At 32.0% G+C, this 27,039-nt stretch overlaps 2 protein-coding genes and 1 long non-coding RNA gene across 3 annotated transcripts in view; all 3 read right to left on the reverse strand.

The window, feature by feature from the left end:
• Positions 1-27,039, reverse strand: part of LOC119632547 — a 104,352-nt gene that overhangs the window by 58,921 nt on the left and 18,392 nt on the right. The window lies entirely within an intron of this gene.
• On the reverse strand, positions 1,610-10,407 carry LOC119645036. The gene is made up of 3 exons (XR_005248596.1): positions 9,844-10,407; positions 5,595-5,833; positions 1,610-4,120 (listed from the first exon to the last, which is right to left on the reverse strand). It is a non-coding gene; the product is annotated as an uncharacterized LOC119645036 (long non-coding RNA).
• LOC119645034 lies at positions 12,201-14,457 on the reverse strand. Its single transcript, XM_038044828.1, has 3 exons — positions 14,386-14,457; positions 12,974-13,286; positions 12,201-12,917 (listed from the first exon to the last, which is right to left on the reverse strand). The coding sequence occupies exons 2-3, from the start codon at positions 13,242-13,244 to the stop codon at positions 12,517-12,519; spliced, it is 672 nt and encodes a 223-aa protein (XP_037900756.1). The 5' UTR covers positions 13,245-13,286; positions 14,386-14,457; the 3' UTR covers positions 12,201-12,516.

Raw genomic sequence — 27,039 nt, forward strand, 5'->3', positions numbered from 1 at the left:
GCTTACACACGTTTTAAACAATGAAAACCTTTATAATTTCATGTTACAATAACAATAACAATAACACTAACAACAATACAAATAATAATACTAATAAGAACAACAATAATAATAGCAATAATAAAAATAGTACTGTTAACTAAAATAAGATGAAAAAAAACACCGATATTATTTCTTTGTTATACTTCAACTTAAGCTAAATATAAAACTAAAATAGACAACAAACAGAAGCATTTGACTCAGAGATGCTTTTAAATATAAATGTAAACGACGTGAGTGAGACACAAATCGAAAGAAATTGCCTAAAAGAAAGAAAAAAAAAGAAGAAAAAAATATTTAAAAAAAACTTTTTTGTCACTATTTTCTTTCGATTGTCGTTGATGTTGTCATCACTCTTGAATCATTTTTGAGCATTTTTATATGTCTTTGTATTCCACCACGAACACACTTAAATTTCTCATATGCAATTCTTCGCAAGTTTGCCTTGCCAGTGGGGATATGCTCAGTTAGTTAAATGATTGCCAACCCGCACAAGGTTAGCAGCATTCAGTTATCAATATTGGTCAAACTGCTAATCTCCGAACTCGATCAAGTTACTTGGTAATGCAACTATCTGCAATGTTCCTTAACTTACGTTACGTAAGTTAATTCTTTAATTAAATTTGAGGTTAATTAAAAACGGATACGTGATGCGATAACCGCGAGGCAATGCATCAATACCTGAATAACTCTTCGTACTATATTACAGTTGGGGAAAAATAATACTTATGTTTACATAGCATGTTATCATAAATTTACATTCTAGCCATTTAACTTTTCATTACTGATGCGACTTGCGTTGACGTCTCTAAATTAATTTTGAAATGTGTTTATGAAGAAATTCAATGATAAGCAAATAAGTAAGCGCATATCGAAAGATTTACTCGAAAAAAAAACGTTATTTTTTCTCTTTCTCTCTCATATACAAATGTGACCCAGTTTTCATATTTTTCTTATATAGAAAAAAAAAAAAAAAATTGAGAAAACTCAACAAATTTTCTCCTTTTCGATAGATAGATAATAAGTGCCTTCCAGTTAAGAAAATTGAAAAAAATTCTTCTTTTGCTTTTTTTTTGGAAAAATTTTTTCCAATTTAATTAAATTAGATTATTACCGGCTTCTCTCAAAAAAAAAACAAGCGTTCATCAAATATGATATATGTATAGTATTTATGGTATTTGATTGCATTGCTATCAAAACACACACATGGATGCCTAGTTTATGCAAAATAATTGCTTTTCAACAAATTTTTATCAGATGAAACGGAAAGCTTTGCTTGATCGAAATTTAAGTTTAAATAACAATAAGTTTTCGCAATGAATTCAAGTTTTATAATAATATTTGGAACGGTTTGGCGCATTAACAGCAACAAACGCTAAAGTACGCTGCCGAATCGTTCACAAATCGTAGCATTTGCCATCATTGCTTGCGCAAAGTGAGTGAGTAGTTGCTTTTCCTATCAGAAAATTTTTTAAAAGCAAAACATTATAATAAAAATTTTCTTAAACTGATCCGCAATATTTGCTGCAAAAAACTTTAAAATTCATTTAAAGTTCAAATGGCCCAAATCAATTTTTTAATGCGACTACGTAGAAGAGCAATAGCAATAAAATTATCTAAAAAAAAAAATGCATTTTCCATCGAAATAATACTTTTCACAAGTTTGCTGTAAACCGAGAGAGTGCGTGTTAAAAAGCCATAAAATACAAATTATTGCTACTACAATGGAAAAATGCACTAGACGGTGACAGGAAACTAAATGCATTGCAATTGAAATATAGGTCACAGCTTGCATATACATATACAACTGAGACAAGAATATGTCGGTGAAAGATCTTTCTATCGTAAAGTTTAAGCTTCAAGTATTACGCCCATTACCGGTAAGATTTCATTATATCGGCAAAATACTACTTTTGGGTAAAACGCTTAACCCTTCTGAATTCCTATTCATGCTCCTAATTAATGATTAACCGTCTCATCCGTCTATTTTACGCGTGTTGCGAATCTTCCTCCTTCCCCAATCTTCTTGGCCATTTTTGATAGGGCGAATCGCCCGCTAATATCACTCAACATTAACAATAATGATTACCTATAACTCTTTTCTTTCTTCCTTTTATCTTACGTGCGTATAACTCTTTGGGTATGTTATGCAAACGACTTAGCATATGTTATGCTTCAAATATATTAAATTTTATATAAATTAGTTGTGATAGCAAACGCTACTCCCATATTGCTTAGATTGTATTGCTTGTAAAATGCGCTACATTGCGTTTACATGCATATGCTCTTCCCGTTTCGAAATGTGTTTACGGCTATCGAAAAGCAAACAACTAATGTTAATAATAAAAAAAAGAAGGCCACAATGAATTCGATTTAAACCAAATGTAATTTCTTTTTTACTTACTTAAGTCTCGCATTCAAAAGAATTTCACAGATCTGCTTATCTTATAATAACGAAACTACGCAAAAGAAGTGTGACTAACTATAATGTTCTTACGTGATTTAAGGCACAGTAAAATTGAAAATTTAATTAGAAATGCTAGGAATTTATCAAAGGATTTGTTAGTATGAAATATTCATTTCATCTCGAATGTATCAACGAAAACTAACTTTACGATTCAATTAATTAAATAAACGTAACACCAGCGCAAAGCGAATAAGAGCTGAATAATTGTACATTCTTAACAATGAAAACGTTTTTTGAAAAAGAGAAACTTTTTCAATATATATAATAATTTAGTAAATGTAATCTTTCTAAAAGTATTTCACAACATTACGTAATACCCCAACTGAAATCGTACGAGAATTGCTTAAATTGAAATGCCAAAGTAAAGTTTACGAAGAAGTTTTTTTTTTTCCTTTTTTTTTTTCAAACATTCACTCACAGTATGCCATCTATTCGTCGAATATGATTATGGTCGGAAAGAAGTGAGGATAGCGAAAGATATATAGGGAAGATGGCGCTGCCTTGTCAACGGAATAAGGGCATCGCAGTCTGGGAAGTATATGACCGAACGATAAATGTCATGCCTTTATCGATCGAATACAAGACGCTAATCGTTACCAAAGTATATCGATAGAACTCATTACGAGGTAAATTAATATCTCATAGACTTTCTGACTAAATATCGATGCCCAGATTCAGACACGATAGTTAATCGGTGTGGCTCAGCTGCGCCGATGTGGAGTAGAATTCTCAGCACGCAGAATTGCCAGTAGGGATGTTTGGAGCGCCATAGATGGATTCGTATCAAAGGTGCTCCCTGAACTACGACATTTACAAAGGTAGCGGGTGGAGAGAAGAGGCAGTGAAATCGAATAAGGGCGCTCACTAAGGTCCCACTAGCAGAAATACAAGCAATAAGAGCAAACGGTGATCCCGTGGAGGAGATTGATCGATGGAATATGTGTGGTGCGGTGGGGAGGGGCAGTTTTAATACGTAGGCGCTACAGATGGCCAAACGTGCATGCTGCTGCGACGGACCAGCAGGAGTTCTATCCCCAGATCGCATAGCAAAAGGATAAAAAATAAAACAAAACACACACACACACACTCACACACGAATAAATGTACACGATGGCAGCCATATAGAGTACGTGTCCATCTTCGAGGGGATTAAAGATTGCGCCGCGTTTGCATTGCCTACTTCGTTTTATAAAATCGAATTTTTATCTCTGGCATTACCCGATACTTTTATGTTAATTAAGTTACTCTTCGATTATATTAAAGTGCGATATATTATATACAATATGTACTGAATTGATATGTTTGAAGACTTTTCACGATAGCATTTCCCCTTGTAAGGACAATCTAACAAAAATGGAGATATTCATCGCAAATTTTATACAATTAACCGACTTTTCAAAAATTATATAAAAATTATTATGAAAGACTTTAACTCGGACGCTAAATAATCTTAGCAGAACGCTAAACTTCTTTGTCCGCTCAAGTTGTTGCAACTCATGAAAAGAATTCATAGATAAGTTTACATTCGATTCGCATATAATGATTGACATTCACCACCTAGGGCTCATTAACTTAACTATCTTACCTATATGTATATGTGCAAAGACATATATTCTATTACGTACAATTTTCCATGTTTGCCGTTTTGTAAATAAAAGAAAAAACAAAAAAAAAAAATTAATTAACTTGAAAATACATTTTCCTCCTTTTTATTTCTATCACTGATGCTGATGGGCTCTTTCCTTTTCTTTCGTCGTTTTGTTTTGTTTGTTTTTTTTTTTTTTTTTTTTTTTTCTCAGATTTTTTTTCTTGTTCTTGGTATACTGTTAAATAAATACTTTTAAATGTTTTAGTGTTTTTTTACACCTAAGCTAAATAAATTCTGAGGTGAAGTTAAAATAGAAAAAAAAAATAAAAAATAAAAAAAGAGGAAAAATAGATGTCTCTTAAAGACATTTTAACACGCAACCTTGCTTCTGTCTGTCGTTATTATTTTGCTTTTGTTTTAGCCGCGTCACAACGCGTCGTTGTTGGCCAAAGTAATTAGAGAAAAATTCACAACTAACTAAAAAACACAAAATAGCAATAAAATGAGAGAAAATTATAAAACGCATAAAAAAGGCACTAGAGTTAAGAAGAAGAAGAAGAAGAAGAAGAGAAAAACAAAAAAACTGAAACCTCATTTTATAGCAGGTTTTGTTTATTTAGTTCGTGTTTTGCTAAAAAGTATAAATTCCCACTTCTACCAGTTAGTCCAACAAACAAACGGCTAAAAGAAGTGAAACAACATAGCATTACATTGTTGTTCTTGTTCTTATTGCTATTATTGTTATTGTTGTTGTATATATATATATATTGTCATCAGTAATTTATTAGTAGAACGTCATTACCTAGCTTTATATATGAACCTTTACACGCCCACCACTTGATACATTCTATACGAAGAGGGTCTTTTGCAAATGACAGACCCACTGACCTCGCAAAGATGTAACAGGAGTTCAATTTGACTCAATTCAATTTAAGCAATTGCCTTTTCTTATATTGACTGGCACGTTCAAATAACATCTGTATCCATTACTAAGACTTATTCACATAAAAATTCTACCTCTATGTAGTTGTGTCGTCCATCTTGGATCCTTTAGAAAGTCGGAAAATGAAAATCTGTCATATTATTAAATTTCCTTCAAGAAAATTTCACGATAAAAGTAATTTGCTCGCGACGAAATGATTTTAGATATTTTCGGCATTCATCTAAAATTTACCGCTATAAGGGAATAGACATAATTCTCAAATACTCGTATAATTCACTTAAATGATTTTTATCCTGACTGCAGTCGGAACACTTTTATTTTAAGCTATTGATCATTAATCATTTTAGTGGATTTGCAATCAAAGGAATCTTCTAGGCATTCTTTCAATTTATATATTCCGTTCCGTTCCCTTCCGTTCTCGCAATCACCCGTGACCATATTTTAATAATAATATGTTTTCTCCAACAGTTTAACGACAATGGTAACAATTTAAAGAAAATTAATTTTTTTTTTTCTTTTATTACGATGCATTACGAACAAATATATAGAAAACTCACCATATTTAAGTAGTTTTTTTCTCTTTTTTGTTCATTAAAATCCGTTCGCAATAACTTTAACTCAAGTGTTAAAGTGCATTCAAAATGTTTTTTAAGTAAATAAAATTCAAATATTCGTTAATTGATGTATTTTTCTTCGTTAAGGAACAACATTCACTTTTTGTTCTTTTTATTTATTTTCGAAAACAATTTTTTTTTTTTTTATTTTTTACATTTTTCCTTTTATCACTTTACGTATACTATTCGCAAATATTTATAATGAGAAAAAAAAAGACAAAAATTGTTGTAAATTAAAAATTCTATTAATTTAAGTTGGATGAGAAACTATTAAGCATGTAGGTAGCGAGGTTGATAAAACGCAAGCATCACTCTGACATTTGTAGGGCAACAACTGTTTAAATATGAATTAAATTGTCTTTTTACACTTGCATTAAAATAGTTTATTAATATACCCATCGCCAAAGACGAGGGGTTGTATTCATTTTGTCGAAACGTTTGCGACGCAAGAAGGAAGCTTCCGAGACGCCACAAAATGTATGTATTCCTGATCAGCATCAAATTCTGAATCGATTTAAGCACGTTCATCTGTCCGTCTGTTCGTCTCTCCGTTTGTGTAATGTCGGCATTCTCTTACTCGCAAAAATTAAGCTATCGATTTTAAATTTAACAGAAATATTGGCCGTTCTTGCACGCAGTTTGGTCCATCCCGCTTAAAGTTTACGCCTACATTAATACGTAAACTGAGAAGGCTTCTCACAAGAAATAAAAACGTGACTTTGCACTCACTACTCATAAACTACATCAGATAAATCTACAAAATCTTGGAAAAATCAGCCATGCTAATCCAATTTTATAGTGTAGCAAAATTTGATTTTCTTGTTCCATGCTTTTCATAACGTGCAGAGGCAACCTTCAAAAACACTATAAAATGTACAAATTCCTGACCGGCTTCAAATGCGAAATGCACCTAAGTACGTCCATCTGCTTGTCTGTCCATATGTCCGTCTGAGAAACACTTTTGTTTTCCGTATTTTTGCTTGTTCCTACCCATAAACTAGAACGCATACAATTCTATACTATAGAGTACGAAAATTGAATTCCATTCTGTCTCACTACGATCACGGTAATGAGTATGAGAGATTCGATCACGACCGAATAGAATTGTCTTAATTGTTTTATTTTAATTGTTTGCATACGCGCCGAACTATTTGCTCCGAGATATAGATTCACTTCTTCATATCTTCATGGTAACATTATGAAATGTCGTTTTTTTTTTTTTGTATTTTGTAACAATTAAAAAAAATCTATTTTTTAACACAAATTCCATCAGTTTCCATTCTCATGCTGCTCTTTTAAATCAATAATTTTTAACAATTTCGATATCAAAATGTATTGTTGTTTGTCCGAAACGATCGCATACTTCGAGAGATATTTGCGATAATTCATTCGAACTGTTCTTCTTTAACGCTAAGTATGAAATACGGCAAAGTTAAGATAGTTCCAAATATTTGATTTTTATATCGAAATATTCATCTGTTGTTGCGGGATGCAATAAAATTTGAGATAAGCCTTTTCTTGGAGAGAGTAAAAAGGCGGAAATAACGAAAGCAAACAAAAAAAGAAGAAAAACAAAAGGAAAGGATTTAAAAATTTTTTAAAATAATTTTTCAAAAAAATCAGGAAATGTAATTCGTTAACCTTTGGCTTTCGTTCGAAGACATGTTTTTTTTTAAATAAATGTTTGAACGTTTCAATCAAATATTGGCACGAGTTTATATCTTGCTGATTATTTTAAGAATATTTTGTTTAATTTGCTTCGTACCTCTTAAATAAAACTTTTTTTAATTTTTTTTGCATAACAAAAATTCCTTGGCAATAACATTCCAGTAATAATAATAATAATAAAAGAGCAAAAAAAAATCACGATCTACATGCATATAACTGTATATCTTAGTATTCATTACGCGCGCGTGTGCAAGCATGTATCTTTACAAGTTTTCAATCAAAAATGTGTTGAATTCGTTTGAATTATGTGCGCGTTGAATATTTACATCCATCAATGAATGATGCAAACTTGTTGCTTCGTTGCGTTCGTAACATCCAGAAAATAGCCATTACAGAGCTTCAAATACCTATTTGAATTTTAAGGCAAGATTTTAAGTCAATGTACGCACGTCCGTCCCACTCGTACACTATTATTAAAAATCGTAAAGGGACCGATAGAATTACCAAAAACAAACAACCTAAACACTTTATTAATAATTAATTGATTGGAATTTACTTGCCTACATAATAGCGTAGAGAAAGGATATAACTAAGATACTATCTGCAGTGACGACGAATAACACAAGTTTGACAAAAATTGTTTTATCCGGGTCATTTAAAATATTTGATTAGAAAAATACTTCATTGAAATACACCCACGACTGAAATAAATTTGATCGGTTCACTGAGTGTACGAAAATGGGCTGCTAAACGAACGAATATCACTTTACGACATCTGAACGCTACATTTGAAAGTTTTTTTGAAGTAAAATGAGATGGAAACTTTCAAATGTAAATATATATAAATAAATAAATAAATAAATGAGACAATTAAATGGAAACCTTCAGTGTCGCACACGCACAACCGCACAACCGTAAAAACTTTATAATTTGAATATTTCATAAGCTTTTATAAAACTCAGCTGGCAAGTTAGAGCTTTTGCTTTAAAATTTTTGTCTATCATTCGATTTAGTGTTTTTTTTTTTTTTTTTTTTTGTTTTTTAACTCGTATTAAGTCATTAAATCATTAACCCTTGTCTTAGTTTCTTTTTCTTTTTTTCAACACTTACGAACACCTATACATGTAATTCACGCGCCAAGGAATTGTCTTTTTAAATTATTCTCTTTTTTATTATGCACGCATGCATGCATGCATGCATGCATGCACACATGGATGCAAAAATCAAAAACGAATTTCATGTTATTATAATTTTATTTTACTGGATTTCTTCTTCGCACAAGTTTCCGGCTCTACCACTTTTTCCGCTTGTTCTTCGTCTCTTTTGCTTACATTTTTTACCCCAAACAAATAAAAACCGTTAACAATTACTATACTAACAACAAATGAAAATCAAAAATTAAAAACACGTCTTAACGTTGTCCCGGTTTTCCGTCAATTTCTAGTTTTTGGCTTTTAGTTTTTTATTATTCTAAGCGGAGAATACAGAAATTTCCATGAAAATACGTAACGTATTTAACGTTCCTACCGGCAAATCCTTGCCTTATTTTATATTATATAAAAGAAATGATAGTAAAACACTTTAGGCTGAAATATTTATTTGTTTATATAATATTAGTAATACTATATATAGGAATTTTGCATTTTTATTTTGTGTTTTCTTCTCACTATTAGATTTTATTTGCATATATTATGTCGCGTCGCGCAAGCTCTCGCGATAAGAAATTCACATATCCTTATTGTTGAAAGGGATTTTTTTTTTTTAATTTATTTACTTATTTCATATACATTTGTCGGCTATTGTTTTATCTTGCGTTTTGTTTATATTAAAATCTCAGGCGATAAGAAATTTATGCAACTCTCTCATTCGAAAGCTAATTACTAAATATATTTTAATGAATTAATCATATGCAAAAGCATTTATTATGTGTTAATACTTTCTTTCCTATTATTATGCATATTATTTCGCGGTAGGAAATTCACATATCCTTCTCGTTCGAAATTCAAAAATCCGAACCGAACGAAGAAGGCTATAAACAAAACTAAGCTAAGCTAAGCTAAGCTACTAAGCTAGTAATGGCCTTCCGTTGTATTGCTGCAATGGTTAAGTTTACTTCGTTTATTTCATTTCTTAATGAAAGCCTTAATATATTATATAAACTGGATGAGAATGCTTAGCTTGACTCAACCATCCAATATTTACATATATTATTTCGACAATAAGCACAGTAAACAAACCCTACGCAAAATCCTTTTTCGCTGCGAAAGTCAAAATCAACTTTTTAATATTTTGTTATTGAAAAAGTCTTCGCACCAAATTGTTTAGTTTCTTTCTCTTTTCATTGGTTTCAATTTGTTTTTTTTTTTTTTTTTTAATTTTATTTATTTATTTTGTAATTATTTTTTTTTTTTGTTTTTTCTTCAAATAATTTCCCTTTTTCCAATCTTGCACACTATTATTATTTTAGTCGTGGAGAGAGGGTCTTATTCGGTTTGCATTATTATTATTTAACTTGTTTTCTCACTTTCTTCAGGTTAATCATCCGTTCTTATTCTTATGTTCTCCAAAAATATTACGATTTCGTAAAAAAGCCTTGAAGAAATTGAACAATTTTTTATTGCATACACTTTTTCTATATACTTTTTTTTTAATATCATTATTCATTTAGATATTCTTATCATAAGCTCCAAACGCTCCAAACGAACGACTTTTGAAGACTGAGCAAACTAAGCAAATGAAACAATGAACAAATGAACATAATACGACTGAATCGATTGAGATTGCTGAGAGACGGTAGCAGCACGAACACGAACATGTTACCATCATTAGTTACATACATATGAGGGTATATTCATTTTTTCAAACTGTTTGCACTACACTCAGAAAGAAGCTTTCATAGATCCCATTAAGTATATATATATTCTTGAATTAGCATCCATCATCAGCATCAATCTAGTTTCTATGCTTACACGCATTTAGAAGAATGTAATAATTGTCTATAATTAAATGTTGTATTCTACTTCAAGTACTCTGCACTCTGACGAATGGCTAATTTCCAGATATATTTATTTAAAAGAATTCTTCTTTTTTTTTTTTATTTATTACTAATATCATCATCAAAAACAAAATTCTATATAAAATATATAATATATATTCGGTATATTCGGTCCATTCGGCAAATGAAAAAAAAAAAACTAATATCAAAAAAGTCGTATTTATTGTAATTTAATTTTGAGAAAGTAAGCGTTTTTTCAAACCAGAAGCTCTCAGCTATAAAAGGTTGTAAGCGTTATTAAATGACGAAATATCGGAGAGATATGCCTTGCAACAATCAGCTCATGGAAACCATCCCATACCATCATCTACCATAGCTATTTTGAATAATTTTATAGCTTCAGTGGGAGGGGATATGAAGAGTTTGTTCATCATCATGAAATCTATGAAACTTTAAGGCCGAGAATATTTTTTTAAATACTCTATATAACATATACTATATATATATATATATATATATTCTATGTAACATATATGTATTTATGTACGTGCTGTATGTGTTTTATTTTGTTATTTGAAATTCTTAGAGTTTGTTTTGCTTATGCCTTCGAATGCCTTTTTTAACTTTTCTGAAAGTAAAGTTTACTTTGCTGGGCGTTCTTATGGGCAGCCTTTTTGACTTTCCTGAGAACAAAATTCGCTTTGCTGTGTGTTCTTAGGGGACTAAAAATATCCTTTCTAAGAGTAAAAGTGTTATCATGCATGCCTATGCCTATATGATGTAAAAGTCTTTTTGATATTATTTATATTGCTATTATTTTGCTGTATTGTACTAAAACAACAAGTAAAAAATTAAAATCCAAAATGCATAGATTTATATTGATATAAACACCAATATTGGTCATTCTTTCTCTATTTGTTTTTCTCTTTTTGACAACAAAAACAAAATGCCAGGGCACTCAAAGAACTTTTTCTCAGAGAAAGCAAAACTTTACAATACCAATTGCTGTCAAGTAATCAAAGAAATTTCTGAGAGTAAGGCAGAATTTTGTACCAACAACCGATGTCAGCAATAACAACCATAGCAAAAAGATTGGTTATAAAGAAAGACATTTGCGCTCTCAGCTCTGAGTAACCAACATTGGTATTAAATCTGCACATAAACGTTTAAAGGGCTAAAGCACATAGGCATTAACACGCCAACACTGCTACGAACTAACGAACTCATGCTCCCTACCAAACTATCAAACTACCAAAATAAAGTCTCAAAACACAGGGTGCTGCGGTTATTGAACAACGTAATACGTCAAAAAAAGAAAAAAACCAAAAAAAAATAGAAAAAAGTCAACAACTCTCGATACTTATAAGAATGAGAGAGTGCTGCGGCTAAACATAAAGCGAAAGGAAAAAACATAGAAACTCATACCAGTTTCAATCCAACTCTGACTATGGATGCAAAACCCCCAAAAGACACACTTAAGCGCACTTAAGCACTTACAAATATTCAAGAACAACGAACATACAACTGCATGTGCTCTGAATACTTATTAACTAAATACTCAGTTATACTCAAAGCAGTCCAATGGGCACATCTAGAGAAACAATCTATGGAATCTTGGAAAATATATTTTGATTATAATAAACGAAATTTATTATTCATCGGAATCAATCATAATTTCCCTTATGCCTTCATCTATTATTTTCTCAATATCCCGCTGCTCTGCGATACGGTACTTTAAATTAATTTCCCGCTGTTCAAGTTCCTTTATTCTTTTTTCATTTTCCTTGATAACATGTTGTTGCTCAGCAATTTTCTTCTTTTCTTCTAGCCGTTTGCTTCCGAGTTCATTTTTTTGGCGCTATACTCTGCTTGGAGTAGTTCGACGGCTTCTTTCAATTCTTTGATATCCTTATCGGAGAGTTTATTCTTACTTTCTGCAAATGGAGCTTCTCTTTGCAGATTTTTCAGTTGTTTGTTACTGTTCTCTAATTGGGTTAATAAATCTTTTGGGAATACCCTGCTTAACTCGTCGAGTTCAGCACTTTGTTCTTGCAGCTTTTTAATGTCTTCATTACGTTTACTTAGCACAGATTCCATGTGACCTTGCTCTTTCGTTAGAGTTGCCAATTTATTCTCCAACTGCGGAATTTGCCTAAAACATTAATTGTTAAAATTTTTGCAATTTTATCATAATTCCTTCGCTTACTTTCCTAATTCCTGAAATTCATCATTAGATACCACTTTATTGAGAAGACGGTTTTTATCTTCTTGCAGCTGCTTTTGTTTTTCTGTGAGCTCTTCAATTTCACGTTCAAGTTTACCAATATCCCCTTTTTTTGCCCCAATTTTTTCCACATAAGTTTTTAATTCTTCCCGACTAGTTGATAATCCTTCATTCAACATCTGAATAGATTGCTTAAGCTCTGCGTTTTTGTCTTTTTGTCTTCTTTCATTTTCACATCTTGTTTTCTCGACTCGAGCTTTTAGGTCCTGCAGTTCATTTAACGGCTTCCCTACCATTTTGAAAACTTCCTCTTTGTACATGTTGTAATAAAACAAATAATTCAGGAGAATGCGTAGCATCTGGGAGGTTTTCTTAGGCGCTTTAAGGAAATGAAAATCTATATAACTTTGCAGGCATTCGATGTATTTCACTTACTCGGGCGTATTAAATCGTAGTACGTAAAAACATAGGACTCGTTGGTTATTTTAAGCATGTGATCAATTTGTTTAACTAATTTGATCCGAAACAGATGATATTCATTATTCTCCATTGTACTTGGAGGTTCTATTTTATAACCAAAACGTTTTAAGTAAACAACCAACACGCTTGTTAGGAATCCTTCTGTGGGTTTGCTTAAATCACTTGAACGTAATTGACATTCGGTAAATACAGCGTTCCAACTATCCATATTCTCCTTCTTAAACATTTTTCTGTTTGTTATTTAATATTTATTCAAAAATTTTTAGAACTATAATCAAAAAACCAAACCAAATGTTTATTTTGTTTTTTCTCCAGTGTTGATATACGAACTTAATTTTAAGAAGGTGTTGTTTAGTCTTTTAAAGTTCACAGTCAATAAAATCGACACTAGATCATCTCTAAGTAAAACCCGTGTAATAAACGTGATTATCAGATTTTTGACATAAAATTTTGAATACAATTCGTAAAAAATTTAAAATAAATTTCAAATTTGTGCTTAAGAGAGTAACAAACAGGCTTGCAACCAAAAAAGTATAGCTTGCGACGGCAAAGGAATAGCTTGCGACCGCAAAAGTATAGCTTGCAACCAAAAAAGTATAGCTTGCAACCAAAAAAGTATAGCTTGCAACCAAAAGTATAGCCTGCAACCAAAAGTATAGCTTGCGACCCCAAAAGTATAGCTTGCAACCAAAAAAGTATAGCTTGCGACCAAAATAATAAATGTTTAATGAGAGAAAGAAACACACAGAGAAGAGATAGACAAGGAAAGTGAACGGGAGAGAATTAAATATTCTAAACAAAACATACAAAGCACAGAACACAAACAGCAACGCATACACAAACAATCAAATAAAGACAATTGCACAAAAATCCAATTGCAGTGACGCCATTTTCCAGAAAAAAATAAAAAAAACGTCACGCACTGAATAAACAAAAAAGGAATTATAAGTTAAAAAAACTTTTAAGCAAACGAAGAGACCAATATTTTGTTAGCTAAGCAGCAGAAGAAGCAACAAAAATTCTTAAGCAAAGCTGAAAATAGAAACGCAGTGTACAAATGTTTAGAAACTTTAATTGCAAATCATCATAAATATATCTATAGCGACATATAGAGTTTTAGCAGGCAACAGAATACGTCCATTTGTTTGTTAATCTAGGTACCTGTCTTCATATGCTGTGAGTAGCCGGTGACTCCAGCCTATGCCTTTGCGAAATGTGCAAAGTTCCCTACTGTGGATTGTTTAAAATTAGCAACAACTATTAGCGACCTATTCCCGTTTTTTTTTTTTTTTTTTTTGACTTTTATATGGAGTTTGCAAGTTTGTATGTGTTTTATACATTTTATACATTTCATATACATTTTATACCTTTTATAATACCGTTTAAATAGAACGAGATGGATACGGTTGCCTGAATCGCAAGATGAAGATTTGACTGAAACCGGCCTGGAGGAAATGTTAAATTCACCGCCCATTGCAGAACGAGGCTTCAACTAGCACTGAAAACGTGACATTTAATTTGAAAAGTCTTAGCAAAGGTTTAGGAATGGCAAATGAGTTTCGCGATTTCTTTATGAACATTGATCAGTCTATGGAATGAAGTCTTATTTTTAAGAGGCAAATTTGCTAATGCGACTGCTATGTATCAGTTTGAATTGAAGGAGCTTCTAAAAACTGCCAAGCAGGAGAAACTTACAAAATTCTTCAAACCATTAAGATCACAGCCTTAAGATAATTAATTAAAAATGTTCAAAATGTTCAATTAAAATGAATTTTTATATATATTTGTCATCTAGGAATGTATCCCCTACAATCCCATATAAATTACCATTATCATTAGGTTACTGTATTCGCGGCATTTTTGTGGAATGTATACACCGCGAATAAGTAGCTTTTACTATATTTCCTTATTCTTCGGTGATGATGTATGTTCCATGTATTTTTGTACATTTTATCAAAAGTTTATATTTTCTTATATGAATCTTGTCTTATCAACAGTTTGTGCGGGAGGAGCGTGATCATCTGATAATCAGTAAAAATAAGACATGTGGGAACAAGCCAGATTGACTGATTGGTGTCTACGGGTAGACATTTGTACGGACGGACATGTTACCTATATAATGTTTATGGCGCATTCATAACGATTTCGAATTTAAGAATTTTTTGTCCTTTTTTTCTCTGTTTTAATACTATAAATATTTATTTAAAAAATAACGGCATAATATATAAATTTTTACAATTTAATAATAAAAGCTCTTACAAGAAAAATTAGGAAAATCAATTTCTTAATTGCCAAAGAACAATGTTTATTTAAAAACTAAATTAATAGTCACCGTAACCGTCATTTGTTATTAATTCATAAATACTTAACAGGGAGAAAAAAAAATACTGTGCACATTTCGATATACATTTGATTGTAAAAAAAGTAATGCTTTATAACGAAAAAAAGAAGTTACTTCATAAATTAGGCAAAATGGCAAAGCTAAAACCAATTCATATGTTTACGGTACAAATTCAAATTCCTATGATTAGAACACAGTGTTACAATTACAATAGCCGATGCAAACGTTACTTTTGTGCTCAACAGTCTTTCAAAAAAGCTCTTTTTTGTAATTAAACTAAAAGTCAATCACTAGAAAGATATTTTCAGATATATACGCAAGCACATGTAATGCTCTAAATATACCTCAAACTTGACTATTATATTATTAAGTCTATCGTATCATATGTAATACGGCTTAAAAGCGCCGATATCACTTTTATACACATCATAGCAAATAGTATGCCCGAACAAGATTTACCTTTCACTTTGTCAAATCTATGTAATACTTATGGGAGATTATAGATATTATTTGTATTCTTAGCTACCGTAAATCTCGCTGGTCAATTTACTTCCGTCTTTCTGCTAGCCACATCCAGTTGAAAAAATTTAAATACACTCTTAGTTAATTACAATCAATCAGTTCTAAGAACCAAAGTAAGGCATTCACAAGGATTTAAAATTAACCCATCAAGCTTTCCTCAAAAACTTGATATGGTCTCTGCACAAATACGTCTACCACAAAAAAAATAAATAAATAAATAAATAAAACTGAAAGTGAAAGTGAAATCTGGCAAATACATATACATTTAAGCAGTCAAAAAGCCAATATAAAAATGATCTCGAAAGAGATGCACATCGAAACAAAACATTTTGCAATTCTCATGCTTTGATTTGAGGGATGATGGATGAATATCAAAAGTTCTCCTTCAGGCAAGTATAAATTTTTTACTCTTTTCTTTACAAGTTGATCGCACTCTATTGAGTTAGCGAAGGAAACTCGAGAGCCATCTATCACTCGAGGTCTTTGAAACTGCTCTTTTTGCCAATTGCACCTTCGAAAGCTCTACATGTCTTGCAATGAAAAAGTTATTTGGACGTAGAGTTTGAATTAAGTTTTATGTTTTAGAGCGAATATCATGCCGCCAAGTCGCTTACAAACAGACAAAAGATATATGCACTAGGGGCGAAACAGTCAGATAAATTTCAGAAATTTGTCCAATGAGTAAAATCCATTTTAAAAAGGCGCTGAGAATGAGCTAAGGGCACGACAAAAGAGTCCTTTGAAGCTAGCAAGAGGTCCAGGAAGAATGCATTTGTTTTAATGGCGATAAAAGAAAATTTTGAAGAATATTTTGTTTTTTCTATAATAAATCTGCAAAATTTGTACGTATATGGGTATATATATGTTAACTTTGAAGGTAGAGCGATCGGGCAATCGTTCAATATTTTATTTTTCAAATCATATTTAAAAAAATGCAATATTTTTCAATTTGGCAGCATCGCTTGTTTCCCGAGCTCAATATGACGCATCAAACTCATGATAAAATACAGATCATATTTAAAGCTCTTAATGAGATTTCCTAGCTAAGCTTTAAACTTAACCTGACGAGAGAGTGATAAGAAGTAATCTGAGAACAAGTTTAAAGCTGGAATCGTGATTTTAACAAAACGACAGACATATGAAGGCAATTAAGTCGAAGAAACTCTTCACGTTGAGCAAAGGTATGGATGCCTTATGAACACTATGTCTAGAAGACTATCAAACATATCTCTCTTGAAATCTAATTCGGTTTATTATAACCCATTATTTATGTACAATAATAATAAAATAATGGAATAAATATGAAAACGCAGTTATGAGAAATCATATAACATTTGCAGTAAGAAGGAAGCTATCGGATCATATCGAAGAGAATGCGTTCTGTTTGATGAGAGCAACAATATTATTAAGTGGACTGCAGTAAAGTAATTAAATCAATGACGAAGGCGACGAAGGAGTCGGTCGGCCGAATCTCCAAATTCTAAGAGAAAGATAGAGATAGGAATTAAATATAAAACAAGGAATAACATGTGTGTGTATACTAGAAAGCAAAATAAAAGTTAAAAAGAAAGAAAATCCAATAATAAAATAAAGTAAACAACTACTGCCACAAATTAAAAGTTAAAATTGCCTGAGTAAAACAGCAATTTCAAGAAAAAGCAAGCAAGGAAATTATGTTCGGCCGTGACCGAACCTTTTACGCCCATCACTACAATGCTAAAAACAAGGAAAACGAAAGAACTAAATTTTCATACTATACAATATTGGATAGGGAGAGTGAAGATTTATATGGTGGTATGCGTTGTACATGTAATGTGTAACAAACAAAAAATACGAAAAGCAAACGTATTCACAATTTTTCCAACATACACATGTGGACTTTCTAGGCGTGCCCTTTGAAAGAATTGGGCCATTTTCGAATTCCTTGGCAAGTTTGTAAGCGATCTCCTCATTTTTTTTTCCTCAGATATTACACAGCTAGCCAAATGGACGTATGGGCGGGCGAACAGATGAACATGCTTAGGTGAATTCCGCGTTGGAAACAAATATTTTCATATATTATTCACATATCGGATTTTAGAAGCTTGTTTCAGCGCGTTATAAATGTATTAAAATTTCGATACACAGTAGTGTTGGGTAGGCGACATCAACTTTATCCATTTTTGTAGAGATACTTTCGCATTGCCCATAGAATACACGATCAAATTTTCGTAGATTCATCTGCTGTAGTTTATGAGTAATGAGCAAACAACCTATGTTTTATTCCTTATGAAAAATACAGGTGTCCCCTTTTTACGTACGGCTGTGGTCGTGTCCTTCGCACAATTTAGCCATTTTTGATATGTACCTGCGTGCAAGAACTTTCAACGTTTCTGCCAAATTTGAAGGCGATAGATTTTATTTTGCGGCCAGGGGAATCTTTACAACAGATATTACACACGGACCTGTTTAACTCGATTCACAATTTGATGCTGGCCAAGAATATACTTTGTGAGGCCTCTGAAATTTGCTGTTCGGCGTTGCAAACGTTTTCACTAAATGAATATACACCTCATCCTTCGGCGATGGGTATCGAAAACAAAACAAACCACTTATTAGCGAATTAAAGAGACAGATAGATAGTGACGGAGAGAGAGAGAGAGAGGAATTACACCGCACGTGACGTAGTATTTAGATATGACTAGCAAACAAATTAGATATTTGCAACAATTAAATACATTTGATCTTAATTTTGCAACAACAATATATATATATATGGTTTACTTTTGAAATGTAAGCAAAGCCAATTTTTAAACAACGCCCTTACATGGCGTACTTTACTGTTTTATGGGCATAGAAAAGTAATATAAAATTACATGCACTCAAAAACGTATATTTAGTTTAATCTAACATTATTCCTTACAAGCGAATTTTATAAAAAGTCCTCATATAATCTTTAAGTGTCAATTTCGTTTTGCCTTTCTTATTTGCACTCAGTAAGCTTTGTTTTTTGATATTAGAACGAGATAAGCCTAAGTAATTGCTCTTCATCAATAATAATTTTGTTTTGCATTTTTAGCAACACAAGGTATGTTTTTTTTTTATTGATATTTGTATTTTCAAATTTGGTTTAGCTTTTGCAAGGGTTTTGTTAATTTCTCAACGTCACCCTCCGGCGGCATTGGGATCATTGAAATATGGTATTTGTATACGTATATGTTCTTGATGCCCGTGAGCCCGCAAGCTGTTTGTAGTCCATCCGCTAACACTACTAGACACTGTTATGTCCTCTTCCTTGAGCATACATCCAGTTTGTATTTCCCGACTTGTTATAGTTGAGCGCTTAGTTGTGGATTATATGTGACGCTAATATTTATGTACGTACATACAAAATTGTATCCCAATTTTATGAAAGATACAAAACCGACAAAACCTTATTCGAACATCGCGGAAAAACAGATAAAAAGCTATTCCAATCTTTAAAAAACATGTATAAGAATATACATTGTACATTATTCTCTGCTAATAGCACCGAACCTTATTATTTTTATTTGATAGTTTTTACTCTAAAAATGTACATTTCCTTAAAAGTATCCGGTAAAGTAAACAAAAAAAAAAAAAAAAAAAAATTATATATTAAAACACTTATTTTATCAAGTTGAGGGTAGGCAGCATTAATTGCATTAAAATTATCCATGTATTTGCGAACACGGATTAAATTGTATCCTCCAAGGACAATTCTTTTACGCCATCAATTGATTTCCTTGCGTTAACAATAAACGATATTTTACTTTACCGTCGAATAAGTAGGGTGCAGCAACATCCCCGTCTTGCCCAAAATATCAGTAAACATGCTATAAAAGAATTTAAGAGATATGTTTGTCTATTCGAACAATTTTGTAATATCGTCATACGACAAGCTGCTGGCGTTCCCGATATACACGATGCAACATAAGGCTTTTGCAATACGTGGACACGAATGCGGTTTGACATACAAAACCCAACGCAACCATTACATCAAACTTATTTTCCTGTGTGGAAATCATAGAACATTCAAAAGTATGATAAATAAAAATTTACTGAGCGATGGACTGAATATATATAACAAATGGCGATGGGGTTCAAACCGTTCACTTTTAGTTACAGAAGTGGAAATAAAAAGAGTTTCGATATTGTGACTACGTTTATAGTTTATAGTGGCCGTTATTTTTTGCTGCACACAAATACGTGTGTGTCTTATGTGGTTCATGTATTTTAATTTGACGTTGTTGGTTGTTGTGATCAACCATTTAATTGCATTTAATATCATCTCTTTTACTTTTTTTTTTTTTTTTTTTTTTTTTTGCTTGTGCTAACGAAAGTACTTGCTAATATTAAAATGTCTGTATGTTGGTATGTATATGTTAGTAACAGTGTTTAAAAATAGATAGAAATCTGTATGCACAAATCTATGCACATGAAAAGGATGAAAAAGCCAGTAATCCGTCCGATCATCAAGCGTCTAATAAACGTCATTTATTCAATCTTTAGTCATAAACTATTACGCGTTTTAATGTGTATATGTCTGCCTTGGATGCTTTCTGAAGGTTTGTTTTGTCTTTTACTCTTTTTCTACTCAGTTCGTTCATAAACGAAATATTTCTTTCGCTCTGCGGCTAATGTTAGGCAAACTACGAACACTCTACAAGCTATAAAGCGATATACGATCTATATAAGGAAAGTCTGTGCAATAAAAATTATTCCCTACAAGATTGTACTCGAAAAATTCGTGAAATATTTTTTGAATTTTGTCAAGAGCTTACACAAAAATCATTTATATCTTGATTCGTCGTTTATTTGATTCAATTGTACTTCAAATAAAGAGTTTAATAAAATATTCATTTTTTTTCTTTGGATTGAATGTACCACGTGAAATCAAATGACTGCCTTTTCAACTTTAAGTCAAAAATGTTTTACATTTAACGTCATGACATCGCTACGCTTTACAACTTTTATTACATATGCGTAGACTACCAACATTGAAGTTACCATAGAACGCTCAGAGCGACCGACCGCAATAAAAGGTGATCTAGTTACGTGAAAATATATTCCGGCTAATAACGCGTGGTTAGTAAAAAGTTTTTGAGAACATGAACTCGCCACTTTAGTAAAATCGTTACGAAAAACCGATTGCCTTAGATGCTAGTGCTTTAAGAGTTTACTCTTAGAATTTATTTCTCTGGCGAAATTCATTATAATAATAATAATAATAATAATAATAATAATAAAATCGTTGCATTCTCAATTTGCAACAAGTATACATATATTGGTATATATATAATTTAACACTGTGTTCAAATATAGATAAAGCATTTTTGCTTTAAAAATTACTTGCACTTCAAATACCGACACATACGTTATCCTGTTATAGTTTGATACACTTTTCATGAAAAGAACGAACAGTCGAACAGTAGTTTTTTTGTCTTTCGATTTTGTTAATTTATAAATTAGAACGCCTGTTGTAATTGCTGGACATTGCTGTCGCCAATGAATAGGAATTGCTTCTGCAAATGCATTGGAGATATTAGAGAAATTTTATGATAACAGAAAAAGGCGTACAAAAAGCGCGTATGCTTAAAATAAAAATTCACCCTATATTTTGAACACAATTTTTTAATATATTTTTCTCAATTTATTTAATTATTATTTATTTATTTATTTTTATTTTCTTTTTTTTTTTTTTTTTTTTTTTTTTGAATACTGGGAGAAATCATATAACCTTTGGAAGATATTATATTAAAAGCCAACTCTATTATTATGAAGGCTTTTGCAAATGATTGTGATGCAAAATTAATTTCCTATATTCAGATTTCAGGCAGATTTACTATTGCATCATAACATGCGTCTCTCACTTGAGCAAGGATTGTCTGAAAGTAAATTGGACGCGTTTGCCACTGTCGATGGATGCGACTTCGCAGATACAAATAGAAGTGAAGAAGAGAACACTATGAATAAACGAAGAAGAGATAAGAGAGAGACGAAAGTATTATCAGAATGTTCCAAAGGCGAAAGTAATATGGCTGAGTAATGCGAAACTGTTTAGCGAAACATGCGATGCTAAGTATAACTATGCAGAAGTATTCGCTCACCCGCAACAGGGGAAGACAAAAAATTTATTTATTTTGCAACATAAAAGTGAAAAAGCTAAAATTGAAGCTCTCTTCAGAACTTTTATCAGCGGTCGAACAATATGCTCGGTATCCTTAACACTTGCCATTAAACGTCAACTCCATCTCTCTATTGTTGGCAAATACTTTTCCGTCGAGCCATTTTTTTCAAATTTGAATAATGAAGAGAGAGAGAGAGAAAGAGAGAGAGAGAGAGAGAGAATATAAGTGTAAATTTTACCATAAAAGAACTTAAAACGTCCTTGCAATAAATTAACGTAAACATAAGCATACTTTAATGGAAAATTCGCATCTTTCTCCAACTACTTGTACATAAAAAATAAAAAATAAAAAAAAAAAATAAGATGAATTTCATCTTATTTCTTGCTCTTTCTCTTTCTACTAGAAAACAAAAGGCACGTGAATGTATAAATATATCTGTAGATAGAGGCACATATGAATGCATGTATGTGAAATGGTTAAGTATAATATTTTTGCATTGAAATGTATTTAATAACATTGCAGTCAAGTATTGGCTTAGATCAACAAACTGTACTGACCATGGCATTGCAACTGCTGCTACCACGTTGTCATAGGCATTTATCTGATCAGAATCATAATCATTATCAAGCTCATCATGTTCTTGTTCTGGCCTGTTTGTGTGCAAAGCAGTCAAGTCATAAATGAGTCGCCTTTTTTAGAGTGGGAAATTAAATTGTTTTATAATAAAGTTGTTGCGAAATATTATCCCAGTTCACATATAAACACGCATACGGAATGCGTCCATTGTTCACGTGTATATCGATATAGACATAAATAGAAATCGCAAAAATTTTTCCTATTTCTATAAGAAATATTTTTATTGGATTTCCTTTTCGAATTGGTTGATGAAAACTGACATCATTACAACGTCAGTTGTGATCACCCACTAAAAACAATTGTGTCAACAATTATTTAAGTGTCTTCTGCATTCAATACGTAAACAAGATTTTATTAGTTTTTGCCTTATCTCATTTGTAAAACGCTGAAGACACACATTAATGATCAGAATATTCATTAGAAATGCGAGGGAATTTTTCACATATTAAATGTCTGTCCATTTGTCTGTTGATATCTGTCAATTTGTAAGTGTATAAGTGTTCAACTGACAAGCCTCAACTTAATGAAATATTTTAATGAAATTTAATACAATTCGAAATGCTTTTACCTAACGACGAGCGACGAGCTGAAAGCGCTATTAAAAAATTCTTATATAGAAAGCACTCGCAATTTGTAATATCTTGCGGCTACATACAACGAAAAAGAATAAAAAGAATTTTGTATAACAAATGAAATAGAAATCTCAATCGTATAAATATTCATAGGAAAAGTGGACCCTTCTATGGCATCCACATCTAATTTTTACTGTTTTATGATGAACACAATTCACGTTTTGAGTTCTACACCCACGTAGGGGTTATTGTAAAGTCTCAGCCCTTACTTGGAAACAGGCTATAATTATTGACACTTTGTGACCCAAATAGATGACAAATTGTATTAGGCAGAGCGGATTAAGGTATTTCGCAGCCGGTATTGCCGCATTCTAATGTTTTAACGTTTGTTTACTTCTAACCGTATACAAAATATTGAATTGCCTATAGTATCTGGTGGTTCTAACTATTCAAAAATTGTGATGGTCTTCTTTGTCGAAGCAAGGAGCAAAGATTTTATTCAGTTAATATTTGCTTTTGCCAAAGCAAAGCTGTGTCTGTTTGTACAATTTATTATTAGATTATTATTTATTAGTCAATCCGTTTCGAAATCTTAATAATACAATTTTCAGTAACGATGTGATTTTATATTAAGTGCAAATTATTTGTCATCGTAATATCGCATCAATGAAAGAGAAGTGAATTTTCGAAAAAGTGTTTGAAACCATTACAAAAAGTGATATAAATTTGTGTGAATAATTTTTGCTTCACATTCACAACTTTTCTTTATATGATCCGAGCTCCATTTATCATCTTAAACTCTTTATTGATTCAACATTTACCGATGTGCTAGCCGCACTGTCACTTCATTCTCCCTCAACAGCACATGTAATACCTTCACTTCATTTAAGAAATTTTATTTCTAAATGTGAAAAAAGTCCGTCATGTTTCTTTTCATTTTAGAGATTAATTATATATAAACTATATCCCTTACGTCAGAGCGTCAGTGCGCCATATAAGACAGCTTGGTAAGTATATAGGCAGGTGGGTAAAAACGGATAGGTGTGCTTTCCAGATCTCTGGAAGTAAAAGTCGCGCCATGCAACTAGATGCTAGAGATGGAAGAAATGCGCCAGTTCTTTGCACAATATGTTTGCGTATAAAGCCACACGAAGGCGTACCTCTAATTTCATGCGGGGAGGATGGTGGGATGGTATTGTTAAGATAAACAATTGATAGGGGCCATTTCGATGTAATGTGAAAGCCATACCGGAATTGGTCTTCATCCCAGTGCAGGCTCAGTAGTTGGCAACGCGCCGCTATAACGTCCAAGAAAAAGAAGAAGGTAGACAGGCAGATTGGTCGTCAATCTAGTCACATAGGTAATTGGACGGGCTAGATAGATAGATAGGTAGATAGTAGAATGGGCATTCAGGTATATATAAACACACACAAGTAGACAGAAAGTAGATATGTGCCGTTTTAAGTTGTTAGAGGTTATCATTTTTCCATTTGCCTGTTATTATGTTTTATTATTATCATTTACCTAAAAATTAATTTTCAATAATGTTGCGACATGTAAAAACGTAGCGTGGGCTTTTGCAATTTCTGTGGCAAAGAATTGATAAATACATTTCGCACCTATTTTTCGGTCCACCTGTGCACATAAGCATCGATTTCAGCAAAATTGATTCGATTCTTCAAAAGTACCTTCCTTGGCATCCTTAAAATAGAGCTAATGCTGAAAAGCCAATTATATTTTCACTCTAAAACCAAAGAGTCTCGATTAGCAACTCAATGGTCATGGGTTCAAACCTACAACAACAACCTACAACAACAACTAGAGACCAATAAACAGGGCAACATTTTTCGCAACGAGTCTTTGGAAAATATGCATTTAAATTGCGTCAGTAAAATGACGAGTATACTCGTCATACACAGAGTATGTGTTATATAATATTAGGTTGTAATGCAATAAGTTGACAAAATGATATAGACGGAGTTTCTAAAATACATTATTATGGCAAATAGAAATTCATAATGATAAAATTGTAAGAGGAAATCCGACAAGGACGGATGGACGGATCATGACGTGTGTCTTCGTCATAGCACAAAATGTTTTAATTTTTCTCATGACGTATATCTTCATCACACATAGTTAACTGGTTAAACAAGTCCAAAGCATTTTGAAAACATACCTTCATATGTTTCCCAGAGTACAGGGAAGTTTGTATGCTTATCGATTGCTGATGTAATAATAATAACAAGTCAAGAACGTTACGTTTTCCAACAGAATATCGAATTGCAATAAATATTAAAATCAGCATGAATCAACACTGGTCTATGCACATTCCTGTATAAAGCCACTGGCACGGAAGTAGCACGAATTTAATCAAAAATCTTAATAGATTTCATTCCTCGTTAGCCTATAGTTTTTTCAATGCTTTCAAGCACAGATAGTTTTTTCCTCTTTGTGCATCCAAACTATTTTATCACCTTTGAATATATCATTGAATTCCTAAGCGAATTTCTATTTTCCGTATCAGTCGTTTTTGCATTTGCATATTATTATGAAAGTTTTATAAAATCTCTTAGGATTTCTATTCATGGTCATATGCGTGCTATACATTTATCCATGGCTGTATACAAGAATGAATTATTAAATAAAATATGATAAAACAAACAAAATCGAAAGATAATTTTCAAAATTCGTCTTATTAGTTATACAAAAACAATTATAATTTATAGATGATAACAAAGATCGGCACGCGCGTGTGTTTGAAAAAATTCGCTTTTATGTTTTTCTTACGTTTTCCTCAAAATTCAGGCATCTATTGTAAATTGTACAATGATTTGTCGCGCCCCGCTGAAATGTCATTATTCAACACAACAGTCTGCACGGATGAGACATCTGACTCATACCTAAGTATACATATGCGATTAAACTCGTATGCTTAAATGTATACGAGCGTATACACACACGCACCTACATATACCTGCATGTCTACAAAATAATTATAAAGGCACTTAAAGGTGTGCTGCTTACATCAAATTGGGAAAAATGCCACCAGAATATTAGTCACAATAAAAACTTACAATAAACTTGTAGTTATCGTTACATTATATACATACACAATTAAAAGTAAAGATAAACCGTACAGATGTAAAAACGTTCCCTACTATGTCTTTACTGAAAGCAAGGATTGAATTTTAATGAACAAATTGTTAAATAAGAAAATTGTTCTTAAATTCTTCTGAGAAAACTTTAAATTCTCTAAAAATTCTCTCCAGTCTTACCTATCTAGTATATGTAAATTTCGTAGACACTTTTGCTAAATTGAAATATTAAAATACTTCACCTCAATTGAAAGAGATGCACTTCTGAAGGTTACTGCAGAATATGGAACGCTTAAAACTATCTTACACTATCGTTCTTTAAAAGCTTTAATAGAGTGTTGAGAGAAAATCCAAACCAACCGAATAGTTTGAGGCTTAACAACAGCAAGTGGTGTTTGCATAGCAACACTGAACCCCTTAAGCAATTTTTTATGCAAATCGGTAAAATCGTACGATATTTTTTTGTAGTAAATCCAGAACAATGTCTGTTAACACAAGTAAGAAAATTATAATCGGGCAAAAGCGATTAGTGGATAGCCTATCACTTTTCCTAATACAGATATCCACTCGTTTTGGTAATAATACACCAAAAGTTGCACATTATTTTCATGAAAGCCCACATATGGGCCCGCGGTGCTATCGAAAAAATAAACCTACGTGGTCCAAACTTGGTAAGGTTCTGTGTCAATTTAATGCTACGAACTAATTTTCACTATGAAATATTAA

Source organism: Glossina fuscipes, unplaced genomic scaffold (genome assembly GCF_014805625.2).
Source record: "Glossina fuscipes isolate IAEA_lab_2018 unplaced genomic scaffold, Yale_Gfus_2 1, whole genome shotgun sequence".
Taxonomy (NCBI): domain Eukaryota; kingdom Metazoa; phylum Arthropoda; class Insecta; order Diptera; family Glossinidae; genus Glossina; species Glossina fuscipes.

Excerpts from the sequence above, each read along its gene's own strand:
- LOC119645034 (XM_038044828.1), bottom strand. The coding sequence starts at position 13,244 with ATGTTTAAGAAGGAGAATATGGATAGTTGGAACGCTGTATTTACCGAA. Across the intron at positions 12,918-12,973 it reads CTACGATTTAATACGCCCGA|CGCCTAAGAAAACCTCCCAG; the intron begins GTAAGTGAAATA and ends ATTTCCTTAAAG.